Here is a 23,037-nt window from a genome sequence, read left to right as displayed (position 1 = left end):
ACATAGTTTATAGCTACATAAGAATTTGATAGCTCAGTGAAAAAGTGTTAAAAAAAGAATTATTTACAATAGGAAAGTGTAATATATATTGATTTATTATTATTGGCGAATTGCATGTCAAATGCTTATTAGCATGTTGTATTAAATATTTTTAATGATTGATAGATCAATATAAGTGAAAGTATTTTGATACAAATTCTAATCGCTATTTATGAAAAGACATTTTCTTGACATTTTCTTGAAATTAAGATTGATATGGGAATTAATTTTTATAAAGAATCTTTAATGATTTGTATGAAGAAGTAAAATTTTATAACTTTTTTATTCTGTAACGCAATTAGATTCTGGCTGTAAATTCAACAGATTTTCAGTCAGAAATTTCAAGTTTTTCTTGATGCTTATTTCAGCTTATTAAATTAAAATATTTTATTAAGAAAATAATATATCAACTCATCGCACTATTTTAAAAGCAACAAGAAAGCTTAAGAGGTAAGTACAAAATATATTTGATATATATCTTTTATTGTCAACAAAAACAACGAATTCCTTTGACTATTCTATGGCATATGTGTATATTTACATCATAATAATATAACTAATAAAAGTCATTTTAACTGCGCGCTGAATTAATTTTCCGGATTTATAATCGCAATTGAACTCTTATAATAATACCACTTAATTAAATTAAATTGATAAGCAATTTTTAATAATTTGATGGTCAATCAGGCATCGTATTAGAAAGATGTTAATGTGCTGAAAAACTGGAAATAGATTTATATTTTATTAACTTAATTAATATTTTATTCAAATTAATATTTTATTAACTTATCCACTGTAAGACAATGGATCCATGAAGTTTTATATATTCAAAACTTTAGCTCGAATCGAAAAATCATTTCGCTTCTTAGTTATATTTTCACATGTCAGTCTATTTAATGTCATTATTGTTTATTGCTCTAATTAACATTTAAACAAAAAAAATTTTTAAACTGTGTAATCTTATTTTAGCATTAAAAAAATAACTATAACGGGGTAACGAGTTACTTTTAAAAAGTAACTTTTCACTCTCTAGTTATTTAGTATAACCAAAACATCTTTAAAGAGTCATCTCGAGGATGAATACCACCAATTTTCTAATCGACGTTAGCTGATGTTAGTTGAATCTAGCAACATACTTTATTGTCAACAAGCAATAAAACAATTATTATTCTATCAACTCGACCTTCTGAATTCTTACAGTTACGTAATATTTTTAACTATTCAGTTACATAATATTTCTAATTATTCAGTTGCTTGCTTGTTTTCTGTATAGTTGCAATCGTACTATACATATATATATTTAATATTCATTTATACGGAATAAAATTTTGTCAAGGTTACGAAACACTTATTAAACAACAAATGAATTATTTGATTAAAACAAACACAAATGTTTTCTTCACAATCGATTATGTATAGGTAATTTTGCAAAAGATTAATTAATTGCCTAATTAATTAATATGTTTATATATAATAAAATTAATAGAATTTTTAGAATTTAAGAATTATATGTTATATTTTCTCTGGTTATATACGTTACTTTTTATCGACTGACAAATATTATACTTTATAATATAAGTGTAAAGGCTCGACTGATATACAATCAAAGGTGAAAAAAATATAAGAGCATATAAGAGCTGATACTGGTTATTCGTGTATAAAATATAAAGTTTATTAACAATAATTTAAACGTTTCGACCACTTAATTTTGGTCATCTTCAGTAATTAATGATCGCAATATACGATATCATATTAAGTCAATTGATGAAATTATATAAATTAAAAGATGTGTCCAATTTAAAATCTTGAACGTCATAGTATTTGAATACTGTGTACGTGAGTCAATCAATAAGTATCATTGCTGTAATAATATAAATCTAATAAGTAAAAATCAATCCGAAATTATAATTAAAAATGAACTTACATATTCGTTGAACATATTAGTATAAGAAAAACGTGTGACATTACGAGGTCCGTTATCAGTCAAAGTATAAGAACAAATAAGAAAATAACGAAGTAAAGACATACACAAATAAATAATACGCTGATTATACTTTATGTTATTATACTTTATGTCATATTAAATAGAATGACATCACATTTAACGTCATATAGTGCTACAGCATCATGAGTCTAGTTTCATTCCTTTTATATTTGATTATTCATATGAAGACAAGGAAATTGTCTCAATATGTTATGTTCTTTTTGCTGAGAACGTTTTAAACATATATATTTCAGCGATTGTTGAATAATTTATTTAAAGATAAGTAGAATTAGATTAGACGAGAACAATTTCTTCCAAGATAAGTAAAATCAGGGTTAGTAGACAGACAAGCACAAATTAGCAACAAATAAATTTATAACATGGACATACTTATCTTTGTAAAGACAAAATTGCAAAGTGGACTTTGCGTAGTAATTAAGAGCGTCTGCTCGAGATAATTTCGAGTTTTTCATAATTTCTTTTAATTCATTTTCGCGAGCGTCTGGAGCAATAATCTACGATGTCTTACATTTAACCGACGCATCAAATTTGACGTGATATCCTTTATATAGAATAAACAAATAAAGGAGCTATTATAGAGTGAGACAATTATTAAACTACATTTATATATTTATACAAATTTGTTATCTAAATTATGGTAAAAAATGATGATAAAAGTCAAGTTAAAAAATCATTAAAAAATTGAATACGAAGATATCGTTGATTGATACCTCAAATATCGTTGTCAATAATGTATGCCGCAATATTTGATTAATAAGAGGTACAATAATAATTTAAATATAGCTTGGAACATCTTGAAAGTTTTATAACCGATTTGATAAAAATAAAATAAACATTCTTATAAATTCGTAATTATGATATAATTATCAATAAGAATTTTGAAGAAAAGAGGAACATTCAGAACGTAAAGTAATCAAGAATAACATCACTTTTCAAAAAATAGTAACATAGAATTAAAATTTCGCCCGCCCATTTTATTTGCAAATGCGAAATCCATTTCGCACAAAATTGACTCAGTGTCTACGTCTTTTACCGATTTCCACGCACAGAGATCAAAGGCACATAGGAAAAGATTTTTATTCGTGCGTCATTAACGCCGCATTCATATATAATCGATGTGTCATAGGTCAAATCGATGAGATATCCATTTACAGTCTCCGTCGAGCAGTCAACGGCGTTCTGTGGTTGAAACTCCGAGTTTTTCAGTTGTCTCATCCGGCAGCCGATTCGGACGCGATTGGCCCAGTTACACGATATTCAGAGAGAACCCGTTGGTAGCTTTCCCCCCTTTCAGCTTGTCTTTGCTCTTAGGTAAGAATTTCCGCCGTATAAGTACCCATCTCCACTGATTTATTCCGGATTGGTAATTTGTATACACGCATGCATCATATGTGCATGTTTATATGTGCACAAGCATATATCTGAATGTGTATATATCTGAATGTGATCGTATAGCTGATTGTACAGTTGAACCAAGAGCGAAGTAAAAAGGAGGAAGGGGTAATGCGATCTTTGTGCGAAATCAGCATTTAGTAGTGATTGACTTGAAGTGCGAGGAAAGAAACTGCGAAAGATAAAAAATGTGAGTAATACGCGATCGAATTTTTCGCGTTGAATCTACCTAAACACCGCTTAACAAATATAATTTATAGTTGCGCGACTTGAGACTAGGATTTAATCGGAGACATAATAACAGCAATATATATATATATAATCATTAAATATATATATATATAGAATATCTCAAGGAAGATAAGCAGCAAATTAAGTATCATTAAATAGGTGAAAAAAATATTTATCACTCTCCTAAATATAGCAAGCTGACGTTATTTGTTCTGATTTTGACGTCAAAATGACGGCAAATAACGTCAGCTTGCTAATTGGGCTAGCTACAGGTGTAAAAATTACTTGAAATAAAAAAAACGTAATAAATACATCGATACAACAGCAAGAATATAATCTCGCAGATGAGTAGTAGATACAGACGTAATGCTACATATATGCACGTGAGGAAAGTTTGACCTCTGCGAGAAAGTAAGAATATCCGTCCGTCAGCATAATCGCTCATAGGGAAATTTCACCGGAGGGAGTTTCCTCGTCAGTTTCATTGTCCTCAACACAGTGAACCACAGGTGAAAGTCTCGTCGAGAATTCTGACGGAATAGCGACGAGTTTAATAAATTTCTTCTCTCATTCTATTATATTATCAGCGAATCGCTCCAATCAAGTATTTCATCCAGTTCAAAGAAGATGCGTGCAAAACAGTCATATATAACCTCGACATTAACCACGAAGCAAAATCTTTATTACTGTCCCCACCCGGGGACAGTATGATCTCCCTTATCGGTTCACCGAGCGAATGCTGAACAAATCTCTTTTGAGTGACATATGGCGTCGTTTACACTTAGCGAATATAACACGTGTTTTTCCGTGCACTGGTATTTTAGCGATAATCTTTTCTTTATTAGCCACAATTGGAAGGGAAGGGGGCACTTATCCGTAAATATGAGATTTTGCTTTTTTAAATTAAATGATAAAAAAGGGAGAGAGAGATTATTTGATCGAAGCTGCGTAAATTACTTTAAATAGTACCTATGCTATTTTATAAATTATAATACACATACACATACATAGAGGGAAATTTATTAAACATAATAATTGATTACATGACGCAATTGCTTGCGTATTAGCATCGCATGATATTAAGAACTTATTACAAAATGCAAATACATTTACGTCTGAATAAATTAAATATGTATTGACTTAATGTTAACAGTTTTAATAAGCGATTTTCCAGCTGTTTTCGAGCAATTTTTTAGTGTATATGAATTTATGAATATTAATTAAAGCATTTTTAAAAGAATAAATGCATGATTAATCAGAGTATTTTTTTCTTTCAAGAAAATATGTATGAAAGATAGGTAAAATAAAAAAATCTGAGATTCTTTTAAGAAACTGAAAAAGATTCTTCTAGAATTAAAAAAAAACATTTTTTTGAGTATTTGGCAATTAGAAAATTGTTTATAATATTAAAATACACACAGATTATAATGCAGATTATTATTGCGTTAATGATTTTCTTTTTATTTTATAATCCAGCATTAATTTTTTAATTGCAGCAACTATTTTCCATATGGGGGAAACAAATGCGAAAAGGCGGCATTCGGATTTGCCGCATTTTGAATCTGTGACTAAGCTCTCCAGTCTTCCTATCGTAGAAAGCGGTATACACATCGCTGGTAATGTGTATAGCAGAATAAAGGTACATTCAAAATAAAAAAAATTCTAATATAATCAGGGTTGGGTAAGTTAATATTTTTTTTTAACTGAATAAAGTTAAAATTAATAGCTTTACAAAATGAATAAAATTAAGTTAAAAGTTGAAAGAATAAATTAACTTAACAAAAGTTAAGTTAATATTGACTTAAGTTAAAAAAAAGTTAGTTTCGAAAAAAATTATTTTTGAGGTTAAAACGTCCTAATTTTTCTTAAAATGAGATTAAATAACAACTACAATATAGATTATTAAATAAATTAAATTTTTAATTTTTTTATTCACATATGATATAACATAACTTTTTAGGTTTTTAATAAGCCTTAAGCCATATAAAATAGACCAATTACAGTCAAATATTCTCCTCGCATTCGACTGTAATTGGTCAATTTCTTATGACTTAAAACACCTATTGTAGATCCGGCTTATGCCTTATGCCATAAGCCAATCAGAGGGCTATATTAGCATCTTAAGAAATTACTTAAGATGGTCTTAAAATATGAACGGATTACGAATATACGCCCTTAGTCTTATTATATTTTATTATTTTTCTAAGGCATTTAAAAGAGATAAAAAATTTTTAACTTAAAAAAATGTTAAAAAGTTAACGTTCAAAAGTAATTTAGTTAAGTTAAAATTAATGCATTTAAAATTAACTAAGTTAAGTTAAAAGTTATTAACTTTTTAACTTTCTTTTTAACTTTTAACGTTTTAACTAGTTACTACCCAACACTAAATATAATACACAAAATGTCGCTCATCATATCATTAGAAAAGTGGTAAATTTTGCTTTTAATTATTCAAATAAGATACATTTGCAGAGATCTTCTCAAATGATAATAATAAAAAGTATAAGTGCAAACAATGTAATCCATTTTCAAGTTAATTATCATTTAATTATTTTTTTCACACTCAAATTTTTCAATAGTTTTTCAATATATAATTTAAACTATTTCTTTCTTTAGCGTTCGAATTCTTTAATGAACTGGAGTTTAGATACAGCGGAGCAGTCATTAGCAATTGCTACGGCAACGGCAAGACCAGCAATTGTTGCACTTAATGGACCCATTACGACGATTGATCAACTATTGTGTAAAGGTATCGACATCGTTGAGCAGAGAGTACCAGCAGTGCAACTTCCCCCTAATGTTGTAAGCTTACAAATCTTTTCTACATGATATATGCGAAATTTATGTGGAGATATATACATGAATATCTTTGCAGATGTATTCGTAAAGTAGAGTATTTACACATTCATATTAATATATCGTTATACAATTAAAAGAATATTTATTTTCTATTAAATATTATAAATACAATTTAAACAGAAAAATGAATCTTATGAAAATCAGTTAAAATGATTGGCTACCTCATGTAACTAGATTAATCTTGATAGAATCGTATGCAAGTTAATCTTGTTTCATGCTCCAGATGTACTTGAACACGCGAGATTATGTAAATGAGAAAATTGTTAAACCGGTTCTAATGCGTGCCGGAAGTGTCAAGCAAATCGGCAGTCAAGCTGCCAACGCCGCCGTTGATAGATTGGACGGTGCACTGACAGTTGCGGACGAGTACATGGATCGTTACTTACCAGAAGCTTCAGCTGATAAAGATCCAGCTGATAAAGATCCAGCTGATAAAGATCCAGCTGATAAAGATCAAGCTGATAAAGATGGTAAATATGATAATAGAATTAGGTATTATAAGCATTTTAAGAAAACATTTTGATATTTCTTGCATAAAATGAAAAAATCTTGTTTCTATCATTTAATAAATTTGTTGGTGTTTTATGTAATTTTGGTACAAAAATTGATTATTTTAATGTAAATATTAAAATAGTGGGGGGGGGATGCTCATATTATCACCCAGTGTTCATATTAATTTTTAATAGAATAATGTAGACATTTCTATCGGTAATATGAGCACAGAAAATGTTTTTGAAAGAAATTATGTGTATAACAGAAATGAAAGATCGTATTATTGATTTTTATGTACGCAGTTTCTTTGACATTCCAAAATGAAATTATCAGGTATCTACAACGTACAATATATTTATTTATCCATTCATATAATATTTAAATCTACTCATAATACTCGAACATATACTTTACACTTAAAATAACTTTTATAATTAATAATATTTAATTCTGTTCAATTAGAATTCTATGTTGTTAAAGTTCAAAGTAATAATTTAAATGACATAAAATAACTTATTTTCCAATTCGCGAAGATTGATAACAGACTTATGAGCATGCTCATAATAGACGACCATGCATCCTATTCGAGAAACCTTCATATTTAACAATCCAATGATGGTTTTAGGAGTTTGTGAAATTAGGCTGAATATTGTTTACTTTACGAATACTGACATGCAGAACAAAATATCCTATCTCAATGTAAGAAAATAACGTATTAATAATATAGATACAACATATTTAATTCGCGATAAATTTCTGAAATAATTAAAATTTATTTAAACCCCAAAGCATGCTGAGATGTTGAGATCTTTTCAGTTCTCATAGCAAATAGCACTATTAGTACCAAGTACTCATAGCAAAAATATAAAGGGTGCTTATCTTACCTGCAGTGCTCATAATACCTAATCCTACTCTATAAATATAATTCAGATTTTCAAAATTCTATAGAATTTTGCTTATATAATAATACGTATATTATATTTTTTAATCACATTGCATAGAATTGAACAATACTCAAGAGGCAATATATGATAGTCCATTTTTATTTTAAAACCGTCTTAAATAATGTCTTAAAATGCTAATACGGCTCTCTGATTGGTTCATAACATCTTAATACTATACTTAAGAATAGTCTTAAATATGAGATCCTATGTATACCAAGAATAATTCATTATATATATATATATATATACATATATGATGTGTTATTTTATATATGTATAAGACGTGCGACATGAAGAATAAATGTTAAATGGTTGGCAATCCGTGTTTTAGAAGTTAGGTCCAATGAAACCATGAGCAAAACGATACGAACGATCAAACATGGTGCAAGGTTCTCGCGAAACCTGCAAAGAAGATTAACGCGACGCACTTTAGCCGAGGCGCGCGCACTCAAACAGCAAGGAACAGAGTGCGTCCATGTTCTTATATATGTCGTGGAATTGGTAAGGCTCGAGATTTAATCGATTTATCATTTATCAATCATCAATATACTCATACACAGTTTAATTATGTTAAAATATGCATCACATGTATAATATTATACATTTAGATATCGTCTATATTTTGCTAATTCTTATATTATTATACGTTATATCATAGCGAAATTATTTAGCTTTTGCTGCATTATATCTTATATCGTATATACTTATAACATATATGGTATATACATTTTTAATTTTTTAGTAGTTATTTTAATAATACTATATCTGCTATAACTGATTAGAAAGATGTTTGTGCAAAATAGTCGCTGATACAAAGCAATATTACTGTCGTAGCTATGAGACGCTGAATAAGACATCTTATACACATATATTCTATGTCCGAAAAAATAATAACTATAAACATTTATATGATATAAGTTACTTAAGATTCTTCCTTAAAAGCAACATTTGCGTATCATGCAGACATATTTTTCCATTACGTAGTCATTTTGAGATTCTTTGAGAAAAACCATTTTAATGTGGGTCACAGTTTTATATGGAATATAAAAATTTATGCTTTTAAAATGTGAGAAAATAAATTAGGATATTCAAACTTTACTATTTATATCTTCTTGTATCTTAAATTCAGAAATAATTGTTTATAAACGGATTTGATAAGAAAGTTTTGATGAGAATAAGCTCAGAGATAGGTGCGTGATCGAGATCACGAGAACGTTCAGTGATCTTCGCATAATAAATATTTACAAATATAGATGAAAAGAAATTCGAATGTTAAATCTCGATACAAGCATTTACTACGATGTGATCATTGAACCTCCTCGTGATCTCGATATAATCGAGTCTATCACGTGCCTATTTCAAAACTGTTCACGTGAACTTAATATATGGAACGAACATCAATTTTTAATGTATGCGCAGGTAGCCACGGACCCAAAATTGGCTATGCAAAAAGCAAAGGCGTTATGGACCTCATTGAGTCAACCCGAGCCTGAAAATCAGGCGCGTCCAGATACGCTCGAACAGCTCCTCGTGCTTTTGACGCGCGAATCCGCACGGCGCATAGTGCATCTGGTGAATGGCACGGTGGCATTGGCAGCGAGAACTCCGAGGCGTTTAAGTCATCTACTTGCCCAGCTTTCTCATCAATTACTTGACGTCGCAAACGCTTCATTGCAGGTTACATCAACTTCACTGATCCGGCTTGATTTGTCGCATTTATGTAACTCAGTCAATATTAAGTGAACGATATTTTTAATGCATAGTTATAGAAATTATGAAAAGATGTACTTTCTCTCAATCGTATACGTTGATCAAATTAAGAAAAATGATTTAAAGAATAAGATTTATGCGGCATAAAAAAAAATAAAATATTACTTTTATATAACTTCAATCAGTGCTTATTTAAAAAAAAAAATACAATTTAACGCTTCTAAGTGAAGATTTTTACATTTATTTTAATAATGATTTTATTCTGTGTATATTATTTTGCAGATGATACCTGCGCTTATTGATAAGAGCGATACGGTAAAAGAACAAATATCTATTATACGCTCTGGTATTGAAAGGCTGAGTTCAACTGCGAATTTGATATTGGTAAGTATGCTCTTGTAATATAATTATTTGAAATTATCGACATATTATTTGAAGAAAATATAAAAAGCTAATGAAAATACTTATATTGTTATAAATCTTAGTTTTATTTTTTCTACTTGGTAAATCAGTTATCGAGAGATGTTTTTAAATTAAGCAAATATCTTTTCATCACAACATATATAATAATAATTTTCTTGCAGGAAAAATTCGCTGCATTTTTGGCTGGTCGCCCTAGCCCTCAAAAAACATCACACACGCAAAACCATGAGCAGAACCACAACAACCACACGTCAGAGACTTCCGATCCTCCAGTAAACGGTATCGAGTAACAAGTTTCTTGCCTGAAAACTGCTACGTGCGGGCTTCCTTCCCCTTCTGGTATGGTTTTCAATTACAAGGTCAAAGACACGAGGATAGAAATCGTATCGAGTTGCTGCTCATTGATTAGCATAACATCTCTCATCGATCGCGATTACAACATTATTTTTTAAGATTTTGTATTCGTGATACAATACGTAATACAACAACAGAATATATTTTATCAATAGCACAGTGTACTCGTGCTATACTCATTTTGTGCTTCTTAAGTTAGTCATAATCAAAACTAACATCTACGATAGTTAAATGTAAATGAAGAAATAAAGGGCCGTTTTAATTGCGACATTACACAAATTTCAGTTTATTTTTTGTTCCTATTTATTCTTAAAGCGATAAACATTGTATATTTAAAAGATAAAACTTAATTAAATATAATTAATTATCTAATTTTTAGATTCTTATGATAATACCTTTTAAAATTTTTGTTTATATATTTTTATTTATCATTGTGAATATTCTTTATTTCTCAATTTTGCGCAATCACATAAAAAATATATGTTAAAGAAATATATGTTATTATATGTATATATATATATTGAAACTACATCTATATATTAAAAAAATATATTATTGAATATATATATATATATATTTCGCGCATTATAAATCAGATAAATCTATTACCTATTATCGTTTAAAATCGTGGACTTTAATACTTAGATGGAAACGTGAGGCGTTTTATACATCTCGTCAACACTACGCTCTCTTCAGATTTCTTTCAATAGTGAAAGTAGAGAAATCCTCAGATTACAGAACTTCTAAATCTATCATCCTGTGTTCCTCAAGCAAGCTGCAATGTACAATTTCTGCGTATATTAGAAGATGAAATGCCGATTATTTTTTATTAAATATTAATATTGAAAATAATGTGTGTACATTAATTTTAAAAAGTCTTATTTGTTATTATATTTTTTACTTAGGTCTTATTTATAATTTCAACTTAATAGTTTTGTAGAATATTGATTGAGAAGCTAAGGCAAAATTATGTATTTTCCATATATATAAAAATAAATACATATAAAAACGTATGTATATTGTTATAGCATAATAATAATAATGCAACTTATATTTGAATATTACAATAAATTTTCTTATTATAATATTTGCAAAGACTGTTAGTCATGTATATTTTTATATAAACATGCTGCAATGTTTAAGATTTTTTAATATAAAGCATGCTACAAAACTTTAAAAAATACTTTACGTACTATTAATAATACATTTTTTAATAATTTTTAAATAATTTAGCACTTACTTACGTATTAATATATATTGAACTATGATCACAACGCAATAATTACGAAATTCTCAAAAGAACGATTTAAATGATTGAGGTCAGATGAACGAGACGTATCGCACTTATTTGATGTTCACGCAGTGCTTCATGCACCGCGTGATAAAGCTTATCTATAAATCATACTGTCTAGACGAAATAGTATTTATATGTGTATGTACGTACGTGTTTGCGGACTCTGGAATCTAATCGAGTAGATATAAAAACAATTTCAAATCACTCCTTATTATGAAATCATTGTGATAATTATATAGTTTAACCTTGAACTGTTTATTCAAATAAATTTTGTTCGTGGTTCAATATCAAAGTTCACATTTTTATTTGTTGTGTTTGATTATTTTTCTTTAAATTGATATAATTTAAGAAAATTAGAGTATAATGACTAACTATTATCTGTGCATTCTAAGAAACGTTGCTTATAATAATCATTTATTATTATTATAAAACTGAAGAAAAGAGATAGTAAAAATAAAATACAAATAAATAAATATTAACAGTAAAATATTAACAGTGTATAAAATAAATTCTTTCTTTTAATTATTTTTAAACTTTTATTACTTAGTTATTTTCGATTCTGAAATATCACACATAGATCAATTAACGATGTTGATTAAATAATTTAATAAAAATTTAATAAAAATATGATAAAAATATTTAAGAAATATATAATAATTGTTATATACTAATTAAAATTTCTCATATAACTCGTATAACTGTCTCAGTAAAATTTCTCATATAACTGTATAACTTAATAACATTGTACAATGTCAATAATAGAAAAGAATTATAAAACTCTAAGTAAATAGTTAATTTTAAAGATATAAGATTTAAAAAATCTTTTAAATAAGACGATTTTGAAGCCAAAATTTTCTTGCGGAACCAGGATGTATTTAAATTCTTCTGATAATTTTGAATCATCCGTGTCTGCCTATGTGATAATCACACTAATGATGATAATACAGACTTATCTATCTGACGATGTAGATGGAATGGACTTTGTACTGAGGAGACATGATTATAAAAAAGAACAGTAAAGATGTCCCATTTCCAATGTTCTCTTTTTATCTTACAGTGTTGTACTAGAAATATGTTGTTTAAAAATATCTTTCTTAGTAATGCAGCATCAGAAAGCAGCGAAGAAAAATTATAACGTTTTTTTTAAGATTGTAATTTCGCAGATTTAAAGGTGCATAAATTATTTCACATATTATTTAATATTGATATATGGTTTATATATAAATCAATATCCGTTTTTTCCATTTAATTACATAGTGGAACAAAGCTTTTAACTTTGATTTCTTTAAATTAACTAATAGAAATAACGTATATATCAATGCACTTGAAGAAGGAGAGCATTTATTCTCGCTTTCAATGGTGTATTATTTTATAGGATTGACCTTCGCGTGTGTTACGCATTTTGCTTTTTTGGAAGAAAATAATATATTATTTAGTCACGGTCGGACGACGTAATTGCGTGAAATGCGCTCGAAAGTTGGTGTTGAAAATGTATGTTGTATATAACAGATAATTAAAAATTTTTATTAAAACTTCGAAGAAATGAAAGAATCTGTAGGTATATTAGAGAAATATTGATATTTTTTATTTAAAAAATATCACAATAATGTTTTAGTAATATTTAAAAAAATATAATAAATTTTTGGATTTGTATAAAAAATTTAAAAAAATGGTGTTACAATTAAAAAATAAAAGAAGAATCTATGCAAGTGCATATATTTTTTATTAATTTCTTTAACTTATATTAAAAACAGTTTTGCTTGAGGGATGAACAGCAAGTACTTAAGGATCTGACCATGACGATGTTTTTATATCTGCTAACATCAGTTCATAGATGTCGTACTTCGGTCAGTCCACAGTATTGGCTCATTCAAACTACTTTTACTGCGCAGGCGGTTTTCCATGTTATAAGTGTTCAATGTGCGTGACCGGAGTCAGCATTCGTGCCGAGGTATCAGACGCGTTCGAGAGTCACACCGGTGAAGAACTACCTGCTGATCCGCGTGATCCAATATCGTGAGTACCATTTTACGATAAAATAGTAATATTTAATTCTTTATTTATCGAAATTTCATTCCCGAATGAAGATAAATCGAAACCCCATTCTACAGTGAACTGTTATATTAAAAAATTTTAAATTAAAAGTTGCGAAAGTAGTTGTTTCACAACATTTAACTGTTGTTACATGTACTTGCACATTTTCGAGAATTCTTGCATTACTTGTAAAAAGTTATATCATTATACAGCATATTACACGAAGTTATCAATAATTTTTTAAATATATTATTTCTTCAATTTTGGAGTTGCAAAGTTTATTTAATTGAAGATTTAATCAAGAAAATTTTTCATTTTTTTTGAGTATTCAATTTTGTTGTGTATTCACGAGATCTTAATAAATCGTTTATTATTATTTAATTTTCACAATAAAATGTGCATTGAGATTGTTTAAATAATATCACAATTATTTGACAATTAATAAAAATAATTAACTAATTCGACAATTTATATAATTATCTAGATTCTATTCTCAAGGACTTTGCCAAACTCGAAAATATTGTGGTATCAGTATTCGAAGATATTATTATTTATGTCTTTATTTATCTTCATGAAGGACGACGTCCAGAATTTCTCTTTCAACATTTTTGTAGAGTGCCTCGATAAATTGATTTAAAATGTTATGTTTTGACAAATTAATTGATTAAAAATTTTATTTAATATAATATGCAAAAATGAATAGATGTGAGAAATACTTTCATTGAAAAGTTTTAGAAAGTTTAATATAAAGATTATTTATTTATATATCATTAAATGCGCCTTAAGAATATCAATAATTATTTTCAGTAATGTCTAAATGAATCGATTTTGTCAAGTTTTTAGTTTATTTTAAAATGATTTGTTATATTTTTCTATGCATGTGTTTAAATATATTTATAATAAAATTATATTTCCTTAGAATTTTAAGTAAGTTAAATCATTCTTGTAAAAATATGTTTTTATTTAGAAATTATATTTTCAACGTACGCGTGATAAACTTGTGTGAAAGCATGACGACGGAGGTGGCGCAACTTCCCCATCTAAAGGTCTTTGATCGCGTAATGGAATTACCCATTGTTGAGTTGGCGGTCGTCAAATCCGCAGAGACATATTCCAGAGTGAAGGGTTCGTATCAATTGATGAATTGGGCTCTGAGCACCGCCGAATTTTCACTAAGCACCGCTACGAGACAAGCGATGCCCATCGCAGTACCCATCGCAAAAAGACTTGAGACTCCCATCAATTTCGTCGATAATACATTGTGCCTTGGTCTTGATAAAATCGAAGAAAAAGTGCCGTTAGTGAAGGAGAAACCCGCACAGGTTTGTGACAGAACCTTTTTCTATCATATAATTATAATTAATAAACATTAATTTATTGAAATATATTCAGTTTGTATTTTTTAATAAATTCAAAGTTGAAATTTAAAAAGTAAGTACATTAATATATATTGGATATACTTCTTTTTTAGATTTTAGAGAAGGCGGTGTCAAGAATTTCGCATGTAAACGATTTGATTCTTGAACAAGCGACGAATTTGCGAGACATCAGCTGGAATACGGCCAATCAAATACTCGATACACGCTATGGCACTGTGGCCGTGAGAGGTATAGATAACACGGCCGTTGTCGTTGATAAACTCATTGACAGATATTTTCCCGCAACAGAAGAAGAAAAACCGATAGGTAAAGCGTAAAATTTTAAATTCTTGACATTTTATTGAAGCAATTAAAGTTTATATATATATATATATATATATTACTAAATAAATGTACTATAAAAAGTATACATAAATTAAATAAATTCTTTATTATTTAAAACAGAATATTCTAAGGAAAAGTAACTTTACAGCGTAATGAAAGTCGATGGTGTTATGAGTCAACGAGAAAGTTAGTGAAAGTAGCTAACTCTACAATAAGAGTTTATCGTCGTAATTATGATAGGCACTGAATTACCATTTTCCCTCTCTATTAGCATTATAATTTAATTTTTGTTTTAAATATTTTTGTTTATAATATAAATTTTATAGAGTAATTGAAACTTTTTTCAATCATATAACTATTTATCAAAATTATTAAAGTTTTACAATAAAATGTTTATCCCATATTTAATAAATAATTAATTTCTACATACATTTTTTATTTACATTCATATTCATATAATAAATTTATATCTATATTATTAAAATTAAATAAAAATTAAACTAAATAATTACGAAAATTTATCTCTAAATGCAAAGATAATACGGTTGTTTAATTTTCTTTAAACGTAACCTCTCTTCACACTTTTTACATTTTACTTCTTAATACATTATCTTAACTTATAAATATCTTATTACAGACATCAACACGGCTGAGAAGGATAAACTGCTACATACTTTACAAACAGTCGGTCACCTATCCAATAAAGCTGCTCGACGTGTATATCTAAACATAGTAAACCACCTGAGCACCATCAAGAAGGACGGTTTATCGACGTATGTTAACAGTTTAGTTGAATTCCTTCGACTTACAAAATATCTTCACTCTGTCAATGAAAAACCACACGCTAATGGTGAAGTAAACCAAGAACCACATGACGAAAAAGAAAAGAGCGAGTAAAAAAGCACGCTTCTATCTCATGTTTATATTTATTTTTAATAATTATGCGCATATAATTGTTGTTTGTGTAATTTTGGTAATTTTATAAATATTATTAAAAATCGAATTACTGCGGTCACACATGCTAATTTCTAATTGCCGAAATAGTAATCGACATGCGAAAATATTCCGCATTAATGGAGGGTTAAACATTCCTCTATGTTATTCGCTAAATATGAAATATTAAAAGAATTGTAATTAAAAAATGAGGTAATATTCATAAAAGAATTAGATGTAGAATAAATGTATAAATGAGATTTATATTTATATATTTTGTATAATCTCTATGAAAATGTGAAAATAGTTAAGTAAGGTAATCAAAGATACAAATGCAATAAATTTCACAGATTGTTATCACAAATATTAAATGAAATAAAATAAATTTTAAATAGCCATTAAATAATATAATTATAATTTGTGATGTATATGTATATATATTTAAAAAATATATATATTTTTTATATAACTCAGGATCAGTATGCATAAATTTCAATGAGAAAGTATGGGATTTCAAATAATTATCGGATCTCAATATACGTTTAAATATATTTCTAAGATATAATTTTATGTGTGATATATTTTTATATTTATACATATAATATACATGTTGTATATATGTTATACGTATATAAATAGAAGTGCTCCGTTTGAAAATTGAGAACGCTATATTGAGATCTTTCAAATCACATAATTTTCTTTTAATTATTACACAGAAATTTTCACATATTACCATTGACACAAAAAAGATATTTTTCCAATTTTAAAAGCAAATATTGATATGCATTTTGTATAAGAAAATATGTAACAAATATAATAAAAACGATTGCAATAAAAATTTATATTTTGTACATTTAATTAATACATTATAATTATTACATTTTGATAAACATGTGGATAAAAATTTAATTTTTTAGTATTCATTTTCTTTACTATATTTAAATTGTATTACTTTATAATAAAATATTTTTTTATTATCAAAACTTAAAGAAGTTTAAACTTAAGAATAATAAATTTTACATTTATAGAAATTACTTTTCATTTCATTATTCTCTTTTTTATATTTATTAAAGTCAATAAGAAGAATTAATTTATTTCTGCATATTATACGTTTTACCTAGAAAATGAATGAACAATAAAAGTTATCGAAATAATCTATGCTTTATATTCGTTATAATGCGATTATTGTTTATTCGCAATGAATTATTGTAATTTTTTACATTTCTTGATCATATATTATCGCGAACGATAAAATTTCTTGAGCTAATGAAGCTAATTAACAATGAAACGAGCAGAGTGGGGATAAGATGACAATACGAATATTTCGAAGCAATATTAAAAAATTGCGTCAGATTCATTATAAACAGCATCATCGTTACTTCCAATTATCATTCTTCGTAGGGTCAACTTCGTGGACTATTCATTCGCTTTCCACGTGTATTATTTATAGTAGAAGAGTACAAGTGTTCGACCGCCACGTCACGGACGAATGTTGCGAGATATCTCACTGCGCAGAAGCATAAATGCAACCATAGACGTATCTGTGATACGTAGAACCTAACGTAGAAATGTAAGGATATATAATATGCATTAAACTGTCATATGATGCAACCGAACAAATAATAATACTGTGATGATGTAATGTAAAAAATATAAGAAATATTTATTTTAAATATGAAAGATAAAAATAGTTTTTTGAAAACGAGTTTCTTTATTTAAAGAAACATTTTAATACTTATTTAATATATTTAATACTTAAAAATTAATTTAGAAATTATTTTTGTTGTTTTATTAAAAATGTCAAATAATTTTCTAGATTATGCTTAAATCAAGCATAGATATAAAAAAATATATAATAAAAGTATATTAACATTAGCTGAAGAAATCTCAATTCTTTCTCTAAGATTTAATAATGAAATTAAGTGATTCTATTCTACTAATAATAAAATAAAATAATATTTGCCCCTCATAATTTCCCTATTTCTTGTAAATATAGAATAAAGTTTTTTCTTCCAAACAAAACGGATGTAAAATAATTTCTATTTCTACACAATTCTTTTCTATACAATTGAGTGTGTCTAGTAGATATAGCTTCGGAAGGTTAAAGGACCTAGGAAGATATTTGACGTTACTGTTTCGATCTCCCCTCTTAATGATGTTCCCTCAATACGTTCCCTCAATACCGGTTTTCACACAGATATAACAGCAGTCTTATCCGGTGTCTTGTGTAAGTCGGTTGTATATCGCTTTCAACAAATTCTCCTCAGCAAGTCATCTAAAAATGTAAGTATTTATTATAAAATAAAGTAAAATATATAAAATAAGGAAACAATAAAATTGAGATATTGAAAATTGAATTAAATATTTCAATTTGCATTATATAAAATAATACATTTGCTGACACAATATAAATAAGTATTTATAAAGTAATGTATATTGCAAGAAAATATTGTGCTTTCTTTTATTTTAATGTTATCTTGCATTACATCTTTTAATATAATTGCTATATGAATAGCATTTTACATTAACTAACTTATTTAATAATTATTAGTGATTGTTATTATATTAACTAACACGTTTTGTTGTATTTTAAATATTCAGTGAACAATTAACATGTAATTACATATGTATAATGATAAATTATATTCACATAGTAATTTAGATACTCATATAATATTATGTTGAGGTCGAAATGTTGTGTATGATTTCGTTTCGAGTAAACGGTTGTACGTTATAACTTGATATTTCACAACAAACATCAATAATCTTCTAAGACAAAAGAGAAGGTTTGGTTAATAGATTATTCCCGTATATACGCAGAGAAATTAGCACTCTGATTGTCGCAATATATTACATAGACTCTAAGTTATAATAAATAGTTTTGAAAAATAATCTAAAATAATTAATTGTATAATGTGGAAATAATCTTTTAAATACAATTAGATATTTTATTAACAGTTCTATAAACCAAATATATAAAAAATCACACAATTTTTCATTTAACAACAGATAAAATTTTATAGAGGAATTATGACATATTAATTAGATTGAATTAATAAAGTTGAAATTACAAGAAAGATGTAATAAAATGTTTTCTATAGAAAGCGATATATTTAAATAAAGTCAAGAAAGATGCAAAATATAAGGAAGACATTATTTTCAAATAAATGTCTTGTACAGATACGTTTTGTAACAGTTGTGACGCAGTAGCAACACGAAATTTTACTTTACTATTTCCTCGTCTGTTCCAGCGGATGAGTCATGTATTACGCGCATAATCTCATGATCAGTTGAGTACATTAGTTCGTGTAATGAAAATCTAAATATTTTATTTTGCTTTACATTTTACATTCTTTTTTTCGGCACTGTTCTGCACATGTAGATAAATGTGTGAGATACCATACTGAAAATTTATGGTATCACACATATGTAATATTGTATATGTCTCGCAATGATTTTATTCATTGGCATATTTTTTGTCTTGCTCTTTTGTTTTTTTAATTCGCCGATCACACGCATGTAGATGCATTAAGAAAAAGATGGAGGAAATTTGATCATTAAACTATATATAAACGATGGTATCAAAGTACATATCTGGCTTAACACATACTTAGATAACGGGATGAATGACGAGTCTGATTCACCGGCTACCGAAGGTACAAAGATCTCTGCAAATAAATACTTGCTGGCAGCATTACATGCAATTCTCTTTAAAATATTTGAGTGCATACTCGAGCATGACGCACATAATTACCGTCGTACAACCACTTACATAAAATTAAAAAAAGTTTAGCACAAATGACTCAACATTGTCTTGAATTTAATTGACATCCGCTCATACCATCATGCACTGTTACCATAATTTCACAACATTTCTATAGTTTTTATTTTTACTACATTATATTACTGTATTAATATATTTGTTCGAAAAATGGCATAAAACAAATTTTGAAATTTGAATTGTAAATTTAAGGAGGCACAGTCTTTAAAGCTCTATGTATGTGTGTGTGTTCGCATATATACATATATCAGATTTGAATATATTTTAATACAAGTATTTTATCAACAAAAAATTTTTTTTTTATTTGATGTATGCCATTGTCGATACATGATGAGCGATATAAATGCCACTTTTTAATTTAATTCGGTTTTTGCAGAAAGAATGGCGGATGCTGCTAAAACAACATCAAACTCTTCCGAAGGTCCTCGTCTTGAGGTGCTGGACAGAGTGAAAAATATTCCGGTAGTTCATTCAGCGATCGAAAAGACAGGATCTACATATTCTTACGTTAAAGATTCTCACCATTTGATAAATTGGGCGTTGAATCAAGCCGAAGCAGGGCTGCACTATGCGACCGCCACGGCCGCACCGCTTGCTGCACCCTTGGCCAAGAAATTCGAAGGACAAATCAATGCTGTCGACCAGAAACTATGCGAGGGATTGAACATAGTCGAACAAAAAGTTCCGATCGTGAAGAAACCACCTCAGCAGGTAAGGAAACCTAACGCTAAAGGAAACCTGTTCCTTTTCAGTGGGGCAATGATCTCTTCGAACAGTAGGGTAGCTACACAAAAATCTAGGCACGTATTATGGAATTGTTCGGAACAGATTCCGATCGGAATCAATATTACTCTCTAAATTTCTATTATATTTTCTAGAAAAATGGAATTATTCCATTTTCCTTAGAAGTATCTATTCCAATAATACGAGTATGTGGCCTGAGTTCCTTTAATCCTAGAAAAATTTTTTCTTTCTGATGTTTATTTAAAAAATTTGATTCCATTGTGTATCTTAATTTTTTCTTTTAAAAATGTTAATAAAATAAAAATAAATAAATAATAAATACATATAATTCATATAAAATAATCTGACTCATGTGTATTACTTGTTGATTAATAAATCGCTTTTCGGTATTTATAGATATATGATGCCGCCAAAGCGGTTATGAGCAGCTCTCTACAGCCGACCATCGAAAAACTTAATACAGCAAAAGAATCAGCTACGCAACAGGCATCTACGTTAAAAGAGATCAGTATAACTAAAGCGAATGAACTCCTAAACACGCAATACGGTAACATGGCTGTACAAGGCGTTGATAATACCAGTGTACTTGCCAATCGTTTATTGGATCATTATTTCCCACCGGTGGAAGGAGAAGAGAATGCACCACGTATGTTCTCCAAAACTTCATAAATTTATCAGCATTATATTTATTCATTAACCGGTATCGTTTTAATGATCAAGACGACGTTATTACAGATCCTATTTCCGCGGAGGAGAACAAAGTTCTTCATGCGGTGCAAACGATTGGACAACTGTCAACGAAAACTGCTAATCGCGTTTACCATTCGGTTGCCGCTCAATTGAAGACAATAAAAAAGGAGGACGTAGCGACGTATATATCTAGCGTAGTATCCATTCTCCATCTCACACAATACTTGCACCCTGGACAGGCAGATAATGAGACAAATAGTTCGACGGAGAATAAAGACGAAGAGAAAAAATAAACCGAAAGACGCTTCATTTGTTCAATATGTTCATTTGCATCCAAATCGATACATAATTTAGTTAATTTGTTATACATTTCAAAGGAAAGTATTAAAAAAAACATAAAATAAGAAAAAAAGGCAAAATTGGAATGATATGGAAAATTTTTGTTTATATAAATTTTATAAAAGTTTAATATGGTGTATATATATTTTTGAGAAAACTTTTAATACTTTTTATAACGAAAGCATTATTTTAAAAATACGTTAGTACCAAAAAAAGTATATAATGTTTTTAATTCGAGCAAATTTAAAATCAATGATTTTTGTTGATTATTCGGATGTATTTATATACTATATTTATAATACATAAATTACGATTTTGTGGTTAATAATAAGGTATATAATTTTAATATTTTCTATACATGTGACAAATTTATATTAATGAAAATTGTAAAGTTTTATTAGCTTTTACAATTATTAGAAAGAAACAAAACTTATCTCCACCGATGCATCATCATTATTAGAATCACACTTGTTAATGCATAACATATAAATGTGTTTTAAGTAAAACATATCATATTGAAGAACTGTGAATGGAAGACATAAATGCAAACATATATTTTATAAAGTATTATGTAGATACACATTTTAAAATATAATTTTAGAGAAAACATTGTTTATATTATTATTTATCCTCATTGATTCGAAATGTAGAATTTAGAAATTGCAAAATTTGATTTTTTGTAAGTAGAGTCTAGGAATTAATTGTAGTAGAATGCGATTATTTCATTCAAATAAGGATTACTTCTTTATCTGTTTGCTAAGAATTACATCTTTCCTGTATCTATTTTTTATTATACTATAATCTTATGAAAATGACAAAATTGCAATTTTTTTTTTAATAAGAATACTTAAAATAAATCAAAATTAGAACGATATAATCTTTTATATGTCTATTTTTTGGAGATTAATTTATCGAATTTAAATAATAATATGTTTAGCGAAATAATGAAAAGTCAAGTAATGATTTCTAATTAAAAACAAAATTATTAAATTTTTTAAATAAAAAATTATGATAAATTATAATAAATTTTTTTAAATAAAAAATTATGATAAAGTATAATAAATTACGAT

The 23,037-nt window shown here is 27.7% G+C and overlaps 3 protein-coding genes across 5 annotated transcripts; all 3 read left to right on the top strand.

Annotated features, from left to right (window-relative positions):
• The first annotated feature begins 3,196 nt into the window (after positions 1 to 3,196).
• LOC108724663 (lipid storage droplet-1) lies at positions 3,197 to 10,720 on the top strand. 2 transcript variants are annotated; one of them, XM_018451151.1, is made up of 8 exons: positions 3,197 to 3,355; positions 5,164 to 5,306; positions 6,284 to 6,469; positions 6,750 to 6,996; positions 8,294 to 8,463; positions 9,382 to 9,639; positions 9,955 to 10,056; positions 10,257 to 10,720. In XM_018451151.1, exons 2-8 carry the CDS (start codon positions 5,178 to 5,180, stop codon positions 10,383 to 10,385), a joined length of 1,221 nt encoding a protein of 406 aa, XP_018306653.1. In that variant the 5' UTR covers positions 3,197 to 3,355; positions 5,164 to 5,177; the 3' UTR covers positions 10,386 to 10,720. The 2 variants fall into 2 exon arrangements, with proteins under 2 accessions (XP_018306653.1, XP_018306652.1); XM_018451150.1 differs by lacking the exon at positions 3,197 to 3,355 and adding an exon at positions 3,430 to 3,626.
• Positions 10,721 to 13,577: 2,857 nt separating this feature from the next.
• Positions 13,578 to 16,612, top strand: LOC108724632 (lipid storage droplets surface-binding protein 2-like). The gene is made up of 4 exons (XM_018451087.1): positions 13,578 to 13,759; positions 14,745 to 15,099; positions 15,249 to 15,462; positions 16,118 to 16,612. The coding sequence occupies exons 1-4, from the start codon at positions 13,578 to 13,580 to the stop codon at positions 16,375 to 16,377; spliced, it is 1,011 nt and encodes a 336-aa protein (XP_018306589.1). The 3' UTR covers positions 16,378 to 16,612.
• Positions 16,613 to 18,527: 1,915 nt separating this feature from the next.
• Positions 18,528 to 21,990, top strand: LOC108724758 (lipid storage droplets surface-binding protein 2). 2 transcript variants are annotated; one of them, XM_018451365.1, is made up of 4 exons: positions 18,528 to 18,696; positions 20,571 to 20,905; positions 21,335 to 21,584; positions 21,674 to 21,989. In XM_018451365.1, the coding sequence occupies exons 2-4, from the start codon at positions 20,576 to 20,578 to the stop codon at positions 21,919 to 21,921; spliced, it is 828 nt and encodes a 275-aa protein (XP_018306867.1). In that variant the 5' UTR covers positions 18,528 to 18,696; positions 20,571 to 20,575; the 3' UTR covers positions 21,922 to 21,989. The 2 variants fall into 2 exon arrangements, with proteins under 2 accessions (XP_018306867.1, XP_018306866.1); XM_018451364.1 differs by lacking the exon at positions 18,528 to 18,696 and adding an exon at positions 19,907 to 20,069 and having other exon boundaries at positions 21,674 to 21,990.
• The last annotated feature ends 1,047 nt before the right edge of the window (positions 21,991 to 23,037 follow it).

Source organism: Mycetomoellerius zeteki, unplaced genomic scaffold (assembly GCF_001594055.1).
Source record: "Mycetomoellerius zeteki isolate Tzet28-1 unplaced genomic scaffold, Tzet1.0 scaffold31, whole genome shotgun sequence".
NCBI classification, from domain to species: domain Eukaryota; kingdom Metazoa; phylum Arthropoda; class Insecta; order Hymenoptera; family Formicidae; genus Mycetomoellerius; species Mycetomoellerius zeteki.
This window is presented reverse-complemented; position numbering and strand designations above follow the sequence as displayed.

Coding starts and splice junctions, on each gene's coding strand:
- LOC108724663 (XM_018451151.1), top strand. CDS start 5,178: ATGGGGGAAACAAATGCGAAAAGGCGGCATTCGGATTTGCCGCATTTT. Junction 9,640..9,954: donor TCGCAAACGCTTCATTGCAG/GTTACATCAACT, acceptor ATTATTTTGCAG/ATGATACCTGCGCTTATTGA. Junction 10,057..10,256: donor CAACTGCGAATTTGATATTG/GTAAGTATGCTC, acceptor ATTTTCTTGCAG/GAAAAATTCGCTGCATTTTT.
- LOC108724632 (XM_018451087.1), top strand. CDS start 13,578: ATGTCGTACTTCGGTCAGTCCACAGTATTGGCTCATTCAAACTACTTT. Junction 15,100..15,248: donor TGAAGGAGAAACCCGCACAG/GTTTGTGACAGA, acceptor CTTCTTTTTTAG/ATTTTAGAGAAGGCGGTGTC. Junction 15,463..16,117: donor AGAAGAAGAAAAACCGATAG/GTAAAGCGTAAA, acceptor ATCTTATTACAG/ACATCAACACGGCTGAGAAG.
- LOC108724758 (XM_018451364.1), top strand. CDS start 20,036: ATGAATGACGAGTCTGATTCACCGGCTACCGAAG. Junction 20,070..20,570: donor TGATTCACCGGCTACCGAAG/GTACAAAGATCT, acceptor CGGTTTTTGCAG/AAAGAATGGCGGATGCTGCT. Junction 21,585..21,673: donor AGGAGAAGAGAATGCACCAC/GTATGTTCTCCA, acceptor ACGTTATTACAG/ATCCTATTTCCGCGGAGGAG.